The 18,245-nt window shown below is 37.2% G+C and overlaps 1 protein-coding gene across 1 annotated transcript; it reads right to left on the minus strand.

Annotated features, from left to right (window-relative positions):
• Positions 1-949: 949 nt before the first annotated feature.
• Positions 950-7,379, minus strand: LOC149712119 (uncharacterized). The gene is made up of 9 exons (XM_089855965.1): positions 7,313-7,379; positions 7,161-7,224; positions 6,872-6,975; positions 6,698-6,788; positions 6,459-6,623; positions 5,010-5,145; positions 4,633-4,850; positions 2,491-2,780; positions 950-2,313 (listed from the first exon to the last, which is right to left on the minus strand). Coding segments are annotated over exons 1-9 (1,284 nt in total). The 5' UTR covers positions 7,315-7,379; the 3' UTR covers positions 950-2,099.
• Positions 7,380-18,245: the final 10,866 nt, after the last annotated feature.

The following is an 18,245-nucleotide window of genomic DNA, read 5'->3' on the forward strand; positions in this document are numbered from 1 at the left end:
TAAGAAAGTTCAAGGGTAATCAGACTCCACACATTAAAATTCTAATATTTTAATTATCCACTTCTTTAGTTTAGCAGACGACGTGCTCTGGTCAATGGTCACGGACCAGTTTATTTATTCCAAGTCAGGAAAGTCGCTGGCCTAATGTCCAGTTTAAAAAAATGCTTATTTGGTCACGGACCAGAAAACTCACGTAAACGCGACGCGAATGACGAAAACTACGTATTTTCCGACTGAGGAGAGGCGAAATAGCCCGGCCTCCTTTTACGTCCCCCCTTGTATTTTGAAAGTGGGACTGGGACTATGGCGCACGAATACTTAGGCATCTTATACCTTCTCCCTAGTAAACTAGATATCGCTTCTTGGTAAAACTTTATATAACTAAAACCATGAGTTTAAAACATATGTTCCATAAAAAGCTTCATACAACTTTTGGAAAACAAATTTCAGCACCCACAAGTACCTACAAGTACCCACAAGCACCCACAAGTACCTACAAGTATCCACAATTACCTAGAAGCACCGACAAGTACCCACAAGAACCCAAAACAACGTAAGTCAAAGTATGTGTTAATAAAGATAAAAATCAATACTTAAACTTAATTTATCTTAATGAAACTAAGAAAAGGCACATCTATGGACTGTTATCTTTCATTTAAGATAGTTCCCAAACGTAACGAATGAATAGTTTTCTTTATACACGATCCCAATTAAGGTCATTTTTCAAAAAAATCCCATGTTATCTCTATGGAACAATATAGTATTTTTCACCAAATGTCTGATTAATTTTATGGATTTTTCTTTATAGAATTAACTATTAGTTGGATCTCTTTGAAATTTTAACCACATAATTAGGGCCCAAATTGTAGTTCACTGGCAAATTTTCAAAGCAGCAAACACAATACGAAAAACGTTACGGCCAATCAAAGAACCCTCCTTTAGCATTAGAGGCAGTATCAAGTCTTATCTAAGAGAGCGACCGCTCTCTTAGAATATATGAAAATAGCTACGGTAAGGAAAGAAATGTCATTTCCCTCGTGAGCTTGGAGGGGGTGAAAAACGAGCGAAGCCGGTTTAAGGGGGACGAGAAGCAGCAGTATATATTGGTGAAATTTCAGGGGTATTGTAGCAATGTAACTCATTTACACTCAAGTAAAGCAGTCTCTTCGTTATTTAGATTTGCAATTATGTAGCTTCTTATAATACAACAGTGACCTTCTAATCGTCTATGATAAAGTTCCAAAGCATTTAAATCTAGATTGTATCGGCACCTTAGAAGAGACTCACAAAATCCATCAAGCTCACTCAAATATTCCAAAACATCAATATTCCAAAACAATGTCGAAAGTGTTGTTTTCCCTAGTTTTATCATAGGCGACTTGAGACATACCAAAATTCGAGTCTTACTCAGAAAGGTCAAAAGCAGCTGGACAATTTGGAGTATGTTTAGCATAACAAAAGGAGGGTAAATTAAAGACCCCCATTAGCATCAATATGTTATGATTGTGAATTACATCAGAGATACTCAGGGCAGCACATAATGCAACTTTGTACTCTAGCTTAACTGTGGCGGAACATATGCACAAACAATTAAATTCGTCCTGAAATTACCCTAATTAGACGTCAATAATCGCGAGTTAATAATTTTTTCAATAAGGTGATATATTTCGTGTATTTCGAGCATTTTACAACTCCACGCCTATATACGCGGTCATGGAGAAATACAACATACTGGCTGTGTAATAGTTCACCTTTGGTCACATTAGCATCAAACCATGTCACCGTAAGTGCAAAAATGTGGCTTAAACCTACAAATACAAGTCCTTTCTTCTCTTTTATTTTAACTGCAAACTAAAAACTTTTGCTGAACCATTTTTCAGTTGGTGATAGTGGTCCAGAAATAAAATTAAACTCGTCCCAGTTGTACTAGGTTCATATGGTCAACCGCAACGAAATAATAATACAGAATGAACCGTTGCTTCACCCGTTGCCATAGCACCGTATTGATGGTCAGTTACGTTTTAGCACTACATGTGCCTGATGAATTTTTAAAAGTGTCCTAAGCTAAATTTAAATTTAAACTTGGTTTTTTGCATAAGTTAAGCAAATGTAAATTCGAAAACTTTAGCTGCAACAGAACAAGCATAACCAATGCCTAGAATGGTGTAAGCAAGACTGAAGGACTTCAGGTTTAAAGGTTTTGTCTCTCCTTCGTCAATGGTTATATCGTCATCGAGAAGACATCGATTTCCCAAAAATGAATTCAGTTCAATTAATCTCCGCAAAATTCCAGCTTCCGTGTATGACATAGCTCTGTAAGCATCAGAAAAATTTATCAGCTCCAGTTTTGATTATATTAGAAGGTAGATTAACTAGTTTTAAAACTGGTTTTTCGGCGAAAACATTCAATCTCCTATAGAATGCTGCTTTACAAAATAAGACTCGGTTATCGACTCTGTTGAAGTACCAAGGATTCATAATTACTCGTACGTTTGTTTAATGTAGTTTTCCATTTCTGTGTGAATGTCCCGTCTCATTACCAAGCAAAAAGGCTCCTGTTCCAATGGCTCTTTAGAAAAATAAAAATGTTGACCAAACTGGGAAAACGCGTCGAAAGCTTGGAAACCTTCCATAATAATGTCCTCAGGCATGACCATCACGGCTTCTTTCTGTAATACACTTGAAAGGACCTCGAATAAGTTTCCTCCGGCGATGCGCTTTGACGTTCCATATCTCTTTAACTGTTCTCGTAAGGTTTGCAGTTTCCAATCAGGAGAGCTCTAATGGAAGAAGATTCAATACTCTTATTTACATTTTTTAAAGAAATATCCTCTACACGATTGTCTTTTGTCAGTTTCACACTGTCAGTCACTGCGAACGTTCATTAACATATAGGTTTCAGAGCCCATTAAACAATATTAGTGTAGTACGCTTATACTCCAATTATACTCACATTGGAAAATAAAACCATAGCAGAAAAGTAACGGCCCAGTTACTGCTGGGCTCGTGGTGGCCAGCAGTGACGGTTCGCCACACTTTATCGATTCGAAATGTCCTACTTGGCCCGCAATACGTCTTAGTGCCGCGGAACGTGAAAGCTACCAACTACAAAACGTCTCTTAAATTTGGCGTCTCTTACCCGACACCTTGCCGTCTCTTACCCGAAACATAGGTTTGCCTACAAAAAGTGTTTCCAAAATACTTTTTCCCAACTCAAATTAAAGTTTGTGACCAACTATTTACTGTCTTTAAAACAGCAAGCGATAGGACTTTGGTTATGGCAATATTAATCCTTATTTGTGTAATGTCTTACAAAGCACAGAGCCTAATGTTCTGCTGAACAACTTAGACAAATACAATGGTCTGTTTTTGTTTAAGACAAAATCAGTCGGCCGACGTTTTGGCTCGTAGAACATTTCGACTCGGCACCAGCCATCCACTTGACCCAATATGCACCAGTTGTTGGAATGTTGGGCAGACTGACAACCGACTAGTCGATCCGAAAATCAAAGCGATAAGTTGGTTGGAGTGTAATCGACAAAAATATGGCCCACAAATGGAGTGTCGGCCGACCGCATAAATTATTGCCTTGTGTAGAAATATACTGAAAAACGCTGTCCGCCAACAAGGCACTTTGGCCTCAAATAAAAGTTTAAAATTTTATTCCGAATTTTATTGGGACTTCAGGTGCTACAAGGCTTATGTTTTATCAACGATATAATTTGAATCTTAAGGTCAGCCGGGCATATGTTGTATTACTGTTGGCTCAAAGTCAAATTATTCTCGGTTAACGGTATGGAGACGACAAAGGTGTCTAAAGCGACACTGAAACCTAAATTGAAGTGCGGCGCTTGCCCGACCGTAAAATGGATGTAGATAATTTAATACCTTTATGAAATGTGGTATAAAAACACGATTTGCAACATGGCACACTGAAACATGCATAGGTTTAGACCTTGTTGAAAGCTTTGAATTTTCTAGCATTGAATTTTCAATGATTTCGCTAATTTTAGCATTTTTATGGAACTAAACATACCAGCAGCTTCTAAACTTTTTGGCCACCAAAACGATCAAAAGGTTTTTACCTCTCGGAGTGACGATGACGTCACGGAGAGGTATTACACTGGACGTGTCGGGGGGTGTATATGTCTGTCACCGCGTTCGCAGTTGGCAAATCGGAGCAAACGTGTTCGCAGAAAGCAATAGTGGCCTCTACTCCCATCGTTAGGATTAAGAAGTACGCTGGGTTACAAGAAACGTCTAGCTTCCAATGGCATTGCATCTACCATAGGTTCACGTAATTGGGGCTTTTCTTATCATTTATTGTGAATCAGTTACCTTATATACCCTATGTTTCTAAAAATTGTTAGAGGCATACGCTTGAATTCAAACGTCAACAATAGCTGTATTTCAAATGATTTTCGGAATAAAGTTTCTAAAAACAACTTAACTAGAATTAAGGTAAATTAATGACGATAAAAACAACTAATATCAATTACAATTATTTCATTATTTAAGGGAAACATCACAATTGCGTCTCGACTCGGAGAGGTTTATTTTGGTTTCCCAACTTGTTCTTTCCGTGAAATCTAATATTACAGTACAGTTACAAATTAAGAAAAAATACTAAACCTCTAATATTTTGGGAAGAGGGCTCGCTTTTGGACCGTACACGTCTAAAGTTGGAAATTCCAGCAAGTCTGATGTTTCGTCGATCCTACGCGGTATTGATGGGATTGTAATCTTCGATAACAGAATTCCAGTAAAGGCCGCTGTGATGTTAAAGCAAGCGATAACCCAAAATATCCACAGTAATCGAGTGTAAGTCCTTGTTAAATCCAAGTTCAAAGCTGTTCAGAAACGAGAAGTTTCAGCTTCGAAAGAACACATTCAAATTTGAACTCTCAGTTTTATCAGGCAGAATACTAAAATACCAGTTTTGACACTGGTATTGAACTTATTCGTACGTTAGCAGAGAATAACGTTTTGCAAATAGCGACAGTTCTTACGTTGATTCAAAAGACTTGCGATGCTATTCGTGAAGATATCACGAAGTTTCAATTTGAATTCTTTCTCGAAACCAAAATAGAGTTTCACGGCTATAATCGGAAATATGAAGAGAGATGACAAAAACGCAATCCAAACCTATAAATATGATCAGAAGTATTAATTTTTCCATAGAAATACACAATTGCAATACCAGACATTGAGAACAGCGTTTAAGTCCTAAGACCAAAAGTATATAGGGATAAACAGAAAGTACAATTCATAAAGAATTCCCTGCCTTTGACTGTAGACAACATCTAAACTGAGATGAAAACTACGCTCCGCTCAACCCCCTACACAAACTAACCAATCAGGGAAGAGCTTCTTGACGTTATAGGTTGTTATTAATTAATACATGATGATGGCGATCCAAACGCAAATTCTACTACCATCTGCTACATTATGAGCCTATTCACGGCTTCCCTCCAGTGCCACGGTCGGCAATTACACACAGAGAGGGATCGACACTATTCTGGCATAAAGGAGGGATTTTCATATTACGCGGCGCAAAGAAGTTTCAACGAAGTGTACATTTTATTTTTATATCTATATACTTTTGCTAATACTGTATTATTTAGGGTTTCTCACCCTTCGAGTAGCGACAGAGAAAATTACCTCAGTCGTGGATTTTACAACAAACCGCTTAAGAATATCTAAAAGGTTCAAGCACATTTAAGCGCTTCCCAACTGACGGAATAGCGCGAAAACATCGTATTAGAGATTGGCACAAAGATAAGCTGAGTTTTACCGCAACTATGTGTCGTTGCATTTTTCAAGAAAGAAAAATCTCTATCGCGCACTGGGCGTACCTAAGCTTCTGGTTTTCGTATCGGGCCATCTACGCCGAGTTTCGTTCAGGGGTTACATGTATACTTCCCTAAACATGATACTCTTGATATAATCAGAAATGAGATGAGACCAGAAGTACTGAGCTAACCAAATTCTTCACTCGGCGAAAGTGAATATTCTTGATAACACACGAACGGTTGGCCCTCTGGTAGCGATTTCTGAATTTTCCCTCCAAAACGTGAGACGCTCGTGGCGGTAGACGGTCGAACTAGATTCCAGCATCGGCGCCCGTGTTCCGCGGCTTTAGGTTGAGGGGAAGGGGGTAGGAAATGTTTTTGGAACTCGACCAATTTTTTTCTCTCTAGTTTTAGCGCGTGGGAAGCGGCATTAAATCCTCAAATTTGTTCACTAGTGCCAGGATCTACTATCAATGCTAGAGCCCTTCACTTCTAGTCTCATCTCACTTCTGATATAATTAAAAACAACCGATGATACAATAAATAATTGTTAACATAAGATTTTCCAGAAATATCTCTGAAAAAGTGTGCGTGTGCATGGTGTTCTGTCAACGTCTGGAAAGCTTAGGATTTTCTAACTATGCTTTATTATTATTTACGCCTTACATTCAAAGAATATATGTTCGAAATCGCCCGGAAACTGTTGGATTCAACTGATACAGTGATGGTGGCCATAATTTTCCATGTCTGATAGGTAAAGGGTGCCGACACTTCGAAATGCGTTACGATAGCTTCGCTCAACGGAGATGGTACCAATAAAATGTCAAAACTCTGAAATATACATGATACAAAACTACATTTAATATTTTTTCGGTTTCAAATGTAATCTAATTGTTCAAACTAACATTGTTCTGTAGATGGCCATGAGCACCGTCAAAAACTCCATTTTGGTACTTGCCATAAGGCGTATCATCATCCAAAACCAAAGTAGTTAATCTGGTTTTTTTTATTTATTTTTTTTTTAAAAAAGAATGGTTAGAAAATTAATAAGATGTTTTAAAATGTTTTATTAACCTTACCTTGGGTTGAATTTAAGCATCATGAATTTAAAAAACCGGCCCATATGAGAAACTGGCTCTTTGACATTTGGGTCGAATTCATCGGTGTCTACCCAAAATGGAATCTTAAAGATTTGTGCAAACATATTGAACAATATTTGTCAAAAGCCTTATGGTTCTAGTATTAAACACCGCTTATGCTCTCTGACATGTAACTATCAGCTATTAACACCCAATGGGTAGTAAAAGGAGCGTGGCGTCGTCTTCTACTAATTGCATACGGAAAAAAGAGAGACGTTAATCAACTTACAGACATAACTCCAATACGCAATAGTAATTCTGAGATGTTCATTTTCATTTTAAACTTTTCACTCCTGCAAAATCAAATGTTTTGTTAGTATTTAGTCAATCGTTAAATCTCGTGTCATAGATTAAAACATTGCAAAATAGGGAAGCCCTCACATGAGCAGTTCCCGTATGAGCGGATTTCATAATAGCGGTCCTCATAACAGCAGTTCCCTAAATAGCGGTTCCCGAAATGGCAGTTTACCCGTTACAGCAATTACCGATACAGAGGCGTACCGCTACAGCACTTCTTTAAGGAGCGGAAAAACAGATATGCGAAAAACGATAGTTGTTTATTATGGTGTAAGCTGGCCCAGCTGGGTTACATGAACTCAAAAAGAACTAGATCAGATATGGATAATTTGGTTAGCTTAAAGTTGATTATTTCAACTAAATAGTATTAGTCAGGTTAGGTTTTGTTTCGTTTGGTTAGACTTAGGTTAGTAATATGTTACGCCTTTTCCATAAAATTATTGTTTACAATTATCTACTTCCGAAATAAAGTAACCTTTCTCGAATTATAATATGCCTTTTGCAAAAAATCACTGTTTACAATTATCTAATTCACAAATAAAATAACCTTTCTCGAATAATAATATGCCTTTTCCAAAAAAACACTGTTTACAATTATGTACTATTGAAATAAAATAACCTTTCTCGAATTATTTTTCTATCCTGGTATGAGAATTGTAAACTGATACAGCCTGAAGAATAGTGCAATATTTTAATTTAATTTAATTTGTACTTTTTAAAAAAATTCATAAACACGATCCGTTAGTAGGTCACATTACTGATTGAATGATCACAGAAAAAGGTAGTTTTTGAAACCAACGAATACAACTGTATTGTTAAGAAATGCGCAAAACTCAACACAAACACTGCTATTTCCCAAAATAGCAGCCACTATTTCTAAAACAGGAGTTTTGAAAAACACCGCTGTTTTTTGGAATCGCGGTTGCTATTTCGAGAACTGCTCTACCGGAAACTGCTCATACGAGGCACAACCGCAAAATATAACCTCGAAATTTTCGTCGCTTACTCATTTTCAAATACAATTTTTCTAAATATTATTTATGCCTGATAAAATATTGTCTATGATGAAATCAATGCGTTTGAAAATATACCTTTTACCAGAGGATATAAAGAACCCATACTCCCTTAGTGGAAGGACGTTACCAACTCGCCTCATTTGGTGAAACATCAGAGTTACAAAGAAAATAGTATTTACGGAGATAAATTAGTCATAAAATGCCTTATAATCTTCCTGGAAGGGACGGAAATAAGCACAGGACCTTTTTGGAATTTAAAAGATACCTTTCTAAAAATGTCTCATTTTTCATTATTACTTGACTAGTGACATTTAACACTACGGGTTTTGGATTTTTCTGGACGAGTGGTCAATGAAAGAATTTGCTTATTTCTGTCCCTACCATGTCATATATTTTGCACTCGTTGGATTTGAAAATTATTTGTCGTTACAAGCAAACATTGATAACAAAGTTTAACAACGTTTATTTTTCAATGTATAAGTCTTGATCCTTCTCCACTATTTGATAATTTGTTGTTAAGAGTTTCCCAGGTTTATAGCTCTTTATCTAGCTTACTTCCTACAAAATAACGCGGAACTATTAAGTTGATTGTCAATGGGGGCAAGTTATGCTAAGTTATCACACTCTCGTGAAAATTAAAAACAGTAAAACTTTAACTTGACCGCCTTGCTATTTATAAGCACGATTGGAATTCGCGAGACATCCGCTGCCTTTCGTTCAAGGTTCTATGACACCTAAGACTAATCACCTATTTAGATATCGCGCATTCATAGAACGCTCGAGGTTGACACCAACCCTTTAGAAGATAGTTATTATTTGCGATAACCAGCTTAAATAGTTAGAGAATTGCCTCCATTATCTAGTAACTGGAAATTGCATGGCGCTATTCTTATAGTTAAGGCAAAGTGGACAAAGTACAAAAAAGACAACCAATACACGATTCCTTCTAGCTAACTTACTATTTAATGGAAATGCTCTGGAGTGTTCAAACTTTATCATAGCCACTATAGCCAGCTGGTAACTCCTCCATCATTTCTGGCTCTTATGGACTCCAGTAACTTCCAAGCCAGAGTTAGAAAATAACGCTTTAATAAAATAATACATGCAACAAGATAATTAGCGAAGTTTAATTGTCTCAATGGAATTGTAACTGTGCTATGTCATAGCTTTTCTTGTCATTACACAATATTTTCCATAAATTACATTACGGTCCTTTTAATGATCAACTTATTCTTGGTAAAACTACTACTATCCGTTTGAGAGTCATTGTGTGGCCCCAACAAGTCAATATTGCGTTGCTTATATTGTCCATTTTTCTTCTACTTCTTACGTGTTATTATTGTAATATTTTTCCAAGTTACCTCTTTTTTCGTTGTAAACTGTCAAGAATAAAGTATTTCGTAGAACTAAAAATAGCTATTCCTAAGGAACAGCTGTCTGTTCACAAAATAATATTGACAGGCTGTGTTCGCATTAGTCCCGCACGTTTGCTTCAAAACAAACTAAAAATAAATTAAATACTCAGAAATCTTGCGTCAGTGATACATTTTGAGATACCAGATTAGGCGTTAGATTTCATTAGCCGAAATTCATCGATTATATGTAAAGTTTTCTAAAAGTAGCACTCCTTTTACAATACTAACCCTCCAATGTAGAAATTTAAAACCAATAAGATATTTTCACGTCAACAATAGCTATGTTTAAAATGCTTTTAAGAGTAAAGTTTCTGAAAACGATTTAACAAGAATTAAGGTAAATTAGTGACGATTAAAATAATTAATACCAATTATATTTATTTAATTATTTAAGAAAACTCTCTTAATTGCGTCTCGACTCTGAGAGGTTTATTAAGGTTTCCCAACTTGTTAATGAATCTGGCAATGTAAGTTTATTTTGAGATGAAATTGAAACGTCGTTTCAGTCCTTGAGTCCTCAGATCGGAATTGGACTCTCAACTTAGTAAGCATATATCGATTCCAAATAGAATAATAACACGAAAAACTTTTGACATATTTAAAAATTATTAACCTACTCTTCGGACACATGCACCGTACAATCAAGAAATGTTCACTGATTTAACTCGTTGACTTAATCTCGCATAAAAAAAGACTGTTAAGAATAAATGGCACACTGATAGTTCTACTTCATAAATAAGCTTAAGGGACAAGAAGACTCATGATGAAGCAACTGTTTTTAGCTCTCCGAGTGACGTATGTCACGGAGAGGTTCTAATTTCGACGTGTGTGTCTGTCTGTTGTTACACCCCAGCACTATGTTACAAAGGACCGATATTTTGGCAAAAATTCCACAAGCCTCATAATGACAATATTTATACATGTTTGACTCCCACTGAAAACTAGGACGTTGCCAAAATAAATTATTTTCGGGATGAAGCTTCTTTTGGGGTCATAAAAGAGTTTTTATCCCCGTTTTGAGGATTTTTCAACTCGCCTTGTCGCCATAGCCACATTTACATGTTATGAACTTTTGAGTCTGAACCCTCTAACCGGATTTGATCGCGAGTCGCCATTACCTTGTTTGCATTTCGTAAACTTCTGAGTTTTAATCACTCGGACCTGCATTGCATTTGGTAGTAGTAAGTTCTCTAATTAAAATACCATCAACGGTAAATCAAAGGCCAAGGCTTAAGTTCCTCTCGCTCCGAGTCCCAATTTCAAGTCGTGCACCGTCACACGTGACTAACGGTCGGCCGCCCTTTTCGGTTGGAATTCGGTCGCATGTGTGAACCAAACTAAAACTTTACCGTCGACAGCACGCGTAAAAAAAATTTTACGCATCCCTATAGTTTTCGATCGTCATTTTCGGTCAAGTTTGAACCTAGCTTTAGCTATACCTAAGGTTACGATTTTTTAGCCACATCGTTTGATGTACATCAAACGATGGGGATATTAGTTTGGCTTGGTCTGAAGAAGGAGAAGACGATGAAGAAGTATCGTTCGTCTTTTTAAAGGGTGAGTGAAAAGGGGATTTTTGATTTTCAAAGGGCGGGGATTATGATTTGTCTTTAACAGTGCAATGCGAATGTACAACGCACATGTTAATGAACGCACTTAGAGTGAAAAGGGATAAACTGTGTTAAGGTGGTATTTTTCATTAATTGGTGATTTCAAACGGGAAAGGCTTATGATCTATCTTTAACAGTACAATGCCGATGCACTGTGAAAATATTAAGGAACAAACAAAATCTGTAGTCTGTACTGAGAAATAAAAAATTATTACTTTTTGAACAAAATTTTGTCACATTGCCTTACCTAAAACGAGAAATTTCATTCTTCTCTCTTTAAAATTTCTTATACTTTAAGCCATGACTTTTCTAAGAATCCGAACTTTCTATACGATAAAAAGTTCGGGGTTTACACAAAGATAGAACTCAAGTTGGGTGTTTTACCGAATTCTTTCTCTTCCAAACGCTTCTAGGCATAGACTCATGTTATAAATGTATAAGACACGATATGTATGAGTCGGCATAAGTCTATGTTGTAAACTCATCGAGGGGGTAATCACTAAAACTATCTGTTCTTCGTTTCGCCGGAATATTACAATTATAGCATAAGTAAATTTATACGGGTAATAATTTATCACTGTTTAGGATAGGGCATTCACTCTGATTTTATGCATGGTAAATCATTTAAGCATTGTAAAAGCATAAGTAAATTTATACGGTTATAATTTTATCACTGTTTAGAGTAGGGAATCGAGGGGCTATTAACTCTGATTTTATGCACGGTAAATCATTTAAGCATTGAACAAGTTGGGAAAACCAAAATATTACCTCTCCGAGTTAAGAGGTCTACTACTACAAAGTTATTTACCTAGACATAAAATTATTTCTCTATTTGAAGTTAAAATTTATGAATTATTGAAGCTGTATTCCAAGCATTGCGAATATACAGTAAAGCAGACGACATTTTACATCCAATAAATATAAATCTTGGACACACGGAAATCAGTCAATGGGGAAAAGAACAGGAAATGAAGTATATAATTTTTCGAGAGATATAACCTTTATGTGTTTGTAAAGGCGGAATTGTCTACGCTTTAGCAGTTTACCCTATATTCTCATAGCTACATTCATAACTGGTTTGCAGTAAAAATACTACAGTCTCGTTTCACCTCAACGATATTCTTAGTTCGCCAACATGAGTGTTAACGTTAAAAATCACCAATACTTACTTGTGGTAAGACGCATTGAAAGTCAATGCTCACCATAAAGAAAATAATAAGTCTGTAGCTACTACCCGATAACGATTAGACCTTTTACTGACCTAATTGCAACCATGATGCTTTCTTCTATTATAAAATCAAAACCTGATTATTTAAGCGTGTAATTAACTTTCGGCTCACTCTGAACCGTTAATGTCCCTTCATTTCAGACACGAAAATCAAAACCCAAAGTTTACTTCACCTCTGGTCTCAATTATTTACTCTTTGGATCACTAAGCCTATTGCGGATATTACTTGATTTACCCGACACAGTGCAGGCCTTAGCTTTCTTTATGAAATCACTACACCAAGGATTATTCTATATACAGATATAGTATAGCTTAAGTAATATATAAACAGCCATTTCAAGTAATAATATTAAAAAATATCCTTGGAATATCAAAATGAAACAGAACTTTAAAGCTACAAAAGTACTAAATGCATCGAATTACGAACAATATTTCCACATATTCACTTTATATAATGGAAGAAGTGAATATTAAGGTTCTGTAGGATTTCTTTACACATCAAAACGAAAATAACTGCTAACGCAGCGCACTAGTGTAACATCGGACGGACACACACAGACAAAAACATAGACTGCTTTTGAACTCTTTCCGTATTAATTTTGATTTGAGAAACAAGATTATCTTAAATAATAAAATAAATATAATTCATATAAAATATTTTCTTCGTTAGTTATTCGCCTTATTGAACGTTACATCGTTTTAAAAAAGAACAATTAAACATTCTTGAGAGACTTGACTAATATTGACGTTTGAATTGAAGGATACGACTGTTTTTTCGCCTTACTCAAATAGGTAGTATATAAGGGTTTCGAATCGCAGCTATGGATAAGAACAGCGCAATTGCGTAAACCTTTGGTGGAAGCCCCACCTTAGGGAGGCCAGACGTTTCTCGTAACCCTGGCCGATCGCCGCGTATGTCTTAATCTTAGGCCTGTGCGAGTCCAGTTTTTTCGGCTTCGAGTCGAGTCTCGAGTCCTAAAAAAAGCTCTTATAGAATCTCGAGTCGAGTCTTTTAAGTGGTATCGAGTCCTCGAGGCCTAAAGTCAGCTTCAAAACTGCGTCTCAAGCCCAGTGTCGAGTCCTGATAAATTATACCAAGTCCCAGTCGAGTCCTAATAAATTATTTCATGTCAACATCAAGGCTAAATATTTTCATATCTTTTATTTTTTACTCTTAATTTGTTCAAATTTCACAGCTTGGATATAAAAAGTAACAAACGTCAATAAACATGTTCTAGCTGACGTCAAACTTTTGTCCAATCAGCTGTCTTCGCTAAAATCTAAATCGGTAAAACCCCACTAGATACCGCGCTCTACTTGAAATTCCGAGTCACCGAGTTCTGGCGAAATACATTGATAAAGGATGAGCGTGAGGAAATTTGTTTCTGTGCTAGAGGGTAGGCAACTCCCTATCTCCGAAGGCAGCTTATTCGTTATATACTTTGTTGCAGCTTCGGTTGTCAGCACGGGAAAGCTAGGCCACTTTGTAATGTAGATTTGTGCGTGCTGACAAGAGACGAAAGAAGAATAAATTCTATATCCATAGTAAATATTTTTGGACTTGATATGGTGTTAAGCCTCGGTTCGAGTCCTCCTCGAGTCCAGTAGTGAGGATTTTTGAGGACTCGAAATTATTCTCAAGTCCTAAAACTTTGATTTTCAAGTCTCGAGTCGAGTACTCGCCTTTGATCGAGTACAAGCACAGGCCTGCTTAATCTCAAGGATGATGATGGAGTAGAAGCCAGGTGTACAGACTGGTGTCCATGTGGGATGGACAAAGATCAGATGATGGTGGTGTGAATGGTGTCCATGTGGGATGGACAAAAACCAGAAGATGGTGGTGTGACTGGTGTCCATGTGAGATGGACAAAGACCATAATTGGTGGTGTGTGGAAGCCAGTGTGTACAGACTGGTGTCCAAGTGGGATGGACAAATGGCCTGAGGATAGTGGTGGTAGATAGGCAATAGATAATAGCCATTGTAAGTGGAATACAATTTTCCAAATTTCCGGGAACTGTAAATGCGGTCCGGAATTTGGGAAAACGTTTGCTCCGATTTGAAAACTGCGAACGCGGTCCCCTGGGGTGCAAGTCAATAACAACAGACAGACACACAGACACACACACAGACATACACGTCGAAATTAGAACCTCTCCGTGACATACGTCACTCGGAGAGGTAAAAAGATAGCGCTATTGACTCATTAGGGTAAGGTATAGAGGGGTTATCCACTCATTAGGGTAGGGTGTTGAGGGACCATTCACTCGTACGATGTGGCTACTATTACGAGCCCTTGGGTCGTCTTGTTTTCTAAGTTTTCAAATGAAGACTAGTTTTCCTAAAGTTTCCAAAAGTATAAATTTGTAACGAATTTTTAAGTTGTTAACTCCTTAGAGATTCAAACAAGTTGGGAAAACCAAAATATTACCTCTCCGTGTCGAGAAGATTATATAAACTTAAGTATCCAATGAAAACGTCGACCATTTTGCCCTCATTCTCTCCCGCGCTTTGCGATTCCGCATTTCATCCTTACTCTCAACATTATCTTCCTCCATTTTACATACAAAAATCAAGTACTCACAAAAAGAAGCGGCAAAAACCTGCTGGCTCTTCACAACCACTTAATTTGACTTAATATCCAATTTCCAACAACAATAATATACCGGTAGTTTAATTGACAACCTACTAGCATCGAAATTCTCATTAAGAATGGCTCCCGCGGATAAAAAAGGGCAATTTTCAACTAGGTGGGCGTTATCTCATTAGATTTGAAAAATGTCATTTGTTTTTTTTACCAATGCCTAACCGTTTGGATTTTTTAAAGCAATCTTAGCACCAAAAAATATTTTTTGATACAAAATAAATGTTTTATATTCTTATTAAGAATAAAACAAGAGGATAAAAAAGGTCTGTCCTCTCGTAATTTTTTAAGCTTTTATCATGATTACTCTATACAACAGTAACAAGGAGTATAAACCCATTAGTGGAAGCAGTATTTTTTTCCGAAACAATCTCGCTTATGTTTATCCTCTCTAGACTTCGCTAAAAACGTATTACTCCTACGTAAAATATTAATAGACAGGCAAGGATTCATACCATTAAAGAAGGAGCGCAATGTAATCCATATTTTCATTTCATATACAGAGATAAGAAATTATTATGTTTCTGAGAGGAGCTTCCCATTTTTGTTGTTGTTTTGAAAAATATAACGCAATGCACGGGCCTTGATAGATATAGGAGGCAATGAATGAAATGTATCACAATGCTCGCGCCTTGATAGATATAGGAGGCAATTATTGAAATATATCACAATGCACGGGCCTTGGTAGATATAGGTGGCAATGAAGGAAATATATCGCATGCACGGGCCTTGGTAGATATAGGAGGCAATGATAATCTATCTCTTTGCACGAGAGGTTTATCTTTGATATTTAAATAAATATAATTATTTTTAATTATTTTAATCTTCAATAATTAACATTAATAATAGTTAAATCGTTTAAAATACAGTTATACCTATTATCATCTCAAACTTTGCTAATATTGACGTTTAAAGTGAAGGGTCCCCCTCTTGCCCGCTTCCTACAAATTTTGGGGTATATATACGATTCGTTTCCATTATAATAGTAAGGAAAAAGCGCAATTGCGAAAACCTTTGGTGGCCGATCCCACCTTAGGGAGGCTAGACGTTTCTCGTAACCCTAGCTGATCGCCGCGTATATCCTAAAACCAAACGATGATAATGGAGTAGAAGCCAATGATACAGATTGGTGTCTATGTGGTATAGACGGAAGATCAGTGGATGGTGGTATTAGAAGCCAGTGTAAGTGCAGACTGGTGTCAATGTGGGATTGACAAAGAACAGAAGATGGTGGTGATTGGAAGCCAGTATGTACAGACTGGTGTCCAAGTCGAATGGACGAAGACCAGAAGATGGTGGTGATTAGAAGCCAGTAAGAACAGACTGGTGTCCGTGTGGGATGGACAAAGACCAGAAGATGGTGGTGATTAGAAGCCAGTAAGAACAGACTGGTGTTCGTGTGGGATGGACAAAGACCAGAAGATGGTGGTGTGAGAACTCAAGTAGAAAGCCATTTCCGTGACTGTGAAAGCAGTTCGGAAATGGCGAACACGTTTGCTCCGATACGCAAACTGCGAACGCGGTCACGTGGGTGTAACAACGGACAGACAGACAGACACACAGACAGACAGACAGACAGACAGACAGACACACAGACACGGCCGTTACAGAACCTCTCCTGGACTACGTCACACGGAGAGGTAATGAAAAGGCACTTTCATTTAACAAGAAACCTCTTGTGATGTTTTCTACATTTCGTTATGACCAATGAAAAAGGTCTATTTTTAAACTTTGTGAGAATTTTTTCAAGTGTTCATCGTCACTGAGATTCTGAAATTTACGATACAGGTTTTAGTATGAGGCATGGATAGATTTTTTTACCTCTCCGAGTGACGATGACGTCACGGAGAGGTATTACACTGGAGTATCTGTGTGTGTGTGTCTGTCACCGCGTTCGCAGTTGGCATATCGGAGCAAACGTGTTCGCAGAGAGCAATTTTTACCTCTCCGAGTGACGTATGTCACGGAGAGGTATTACACCGGCCGTATCTGTGTGTCTGTCTGTGTGTCTGTCAGACCCCACGTGACCGCGTTCGCAGTTTGCGTATTGGAGCAAACAAATACCCGATTTCCGGAACGCGTTCGCGGTTCACGGAAATTTGGCCATTCATCTACCAACACCAGTCTTTACTAACTGGCTTCTAAGGACCACAATCTGCTAGTCTTTGTCCATCCCACATGGACACTAGTCTGTACTTGCTAGCTTCCAAGCACAACCATCTTCTGTTCTTCGTCAATTTCACCTTGACACCAGCTTCTATGCACCACCATCTTCTGTTCTTCGTCAATTCCACATTGACACCAGCTTCTATGCACCACCCATCTTCTGTTCTTCGTCAATTCCACATTGACACCAGCTTCTATGCACCACCATCTTCAGGTCTTTGTCCATTCCGGCTTCTTTTCCTTCGTCATCGTTTGGTTTCAAGATATACGCGGCGATCGGCTAGGGTTACGAGAAACGTCTAGCCTCCCAATGGCAGGGCTTCCACCATCGGTTCACGCGAATGCGTTTTTATCTATCATTATAATGGAAACGAATCGTATATATACCCCGAAATTTGAAGAAAGCGGGCAAGAGGGGTACCCTTCACTTTGAACGTCAATATTAGCAAAGTTTCGAAAGATAATAGGAACAACTTTATTTTAAACGATTTAACTATTTTTAAAGTTATTTACTGGCGATTAAAATAATTAATATCATTTATATTTAATTAATTATTTAAGATAAACTTATTTCTTTGAAGTGACACAAGTGAGAGTTTATATAGAACGAGTAATGAAGATTACATCTGAATCGAAACACTACACGCATATCAAAGTTAATATAAAGTGAGTAGGATGATAAGATCTCTTACAAAACGGTAACATTTCGTTTTGGCAGAATATTAAATGGAAATATTTTAAATAATTTTCGGCATTACGATTCTTTTAGTAGTTGTGTAGCTATAAAGCTCTGTTTCATCTCAATATTCCAAGAACATCTTTTGATATTAACATTTCAAATTTGGTGTTTACTTTTTAATTCAGCTTTACTACATTTATATATAGCGTAAACGCAACCTTTAATTTCACTACATAATATGGATTTCAATACTTCGTCTCT

This window comes from Phalangium opilio, unplaced genomic scaffold, assembly GCF_054372755.1.
Source record: "Phalangium opilio isolate 3A_F unplaced genomic scaffold, DU_Popi_V2 ptg000011l_1, whole genome shotgun sequence".
In the NCBI taxonomy this organism is placed as follows: domain Eukaryota; kingdom Metazoa; phylum Arthropoda; class Arachnida; order Opiliones; family Phalangiidae; genus Phalangium; species Phalangium opilio.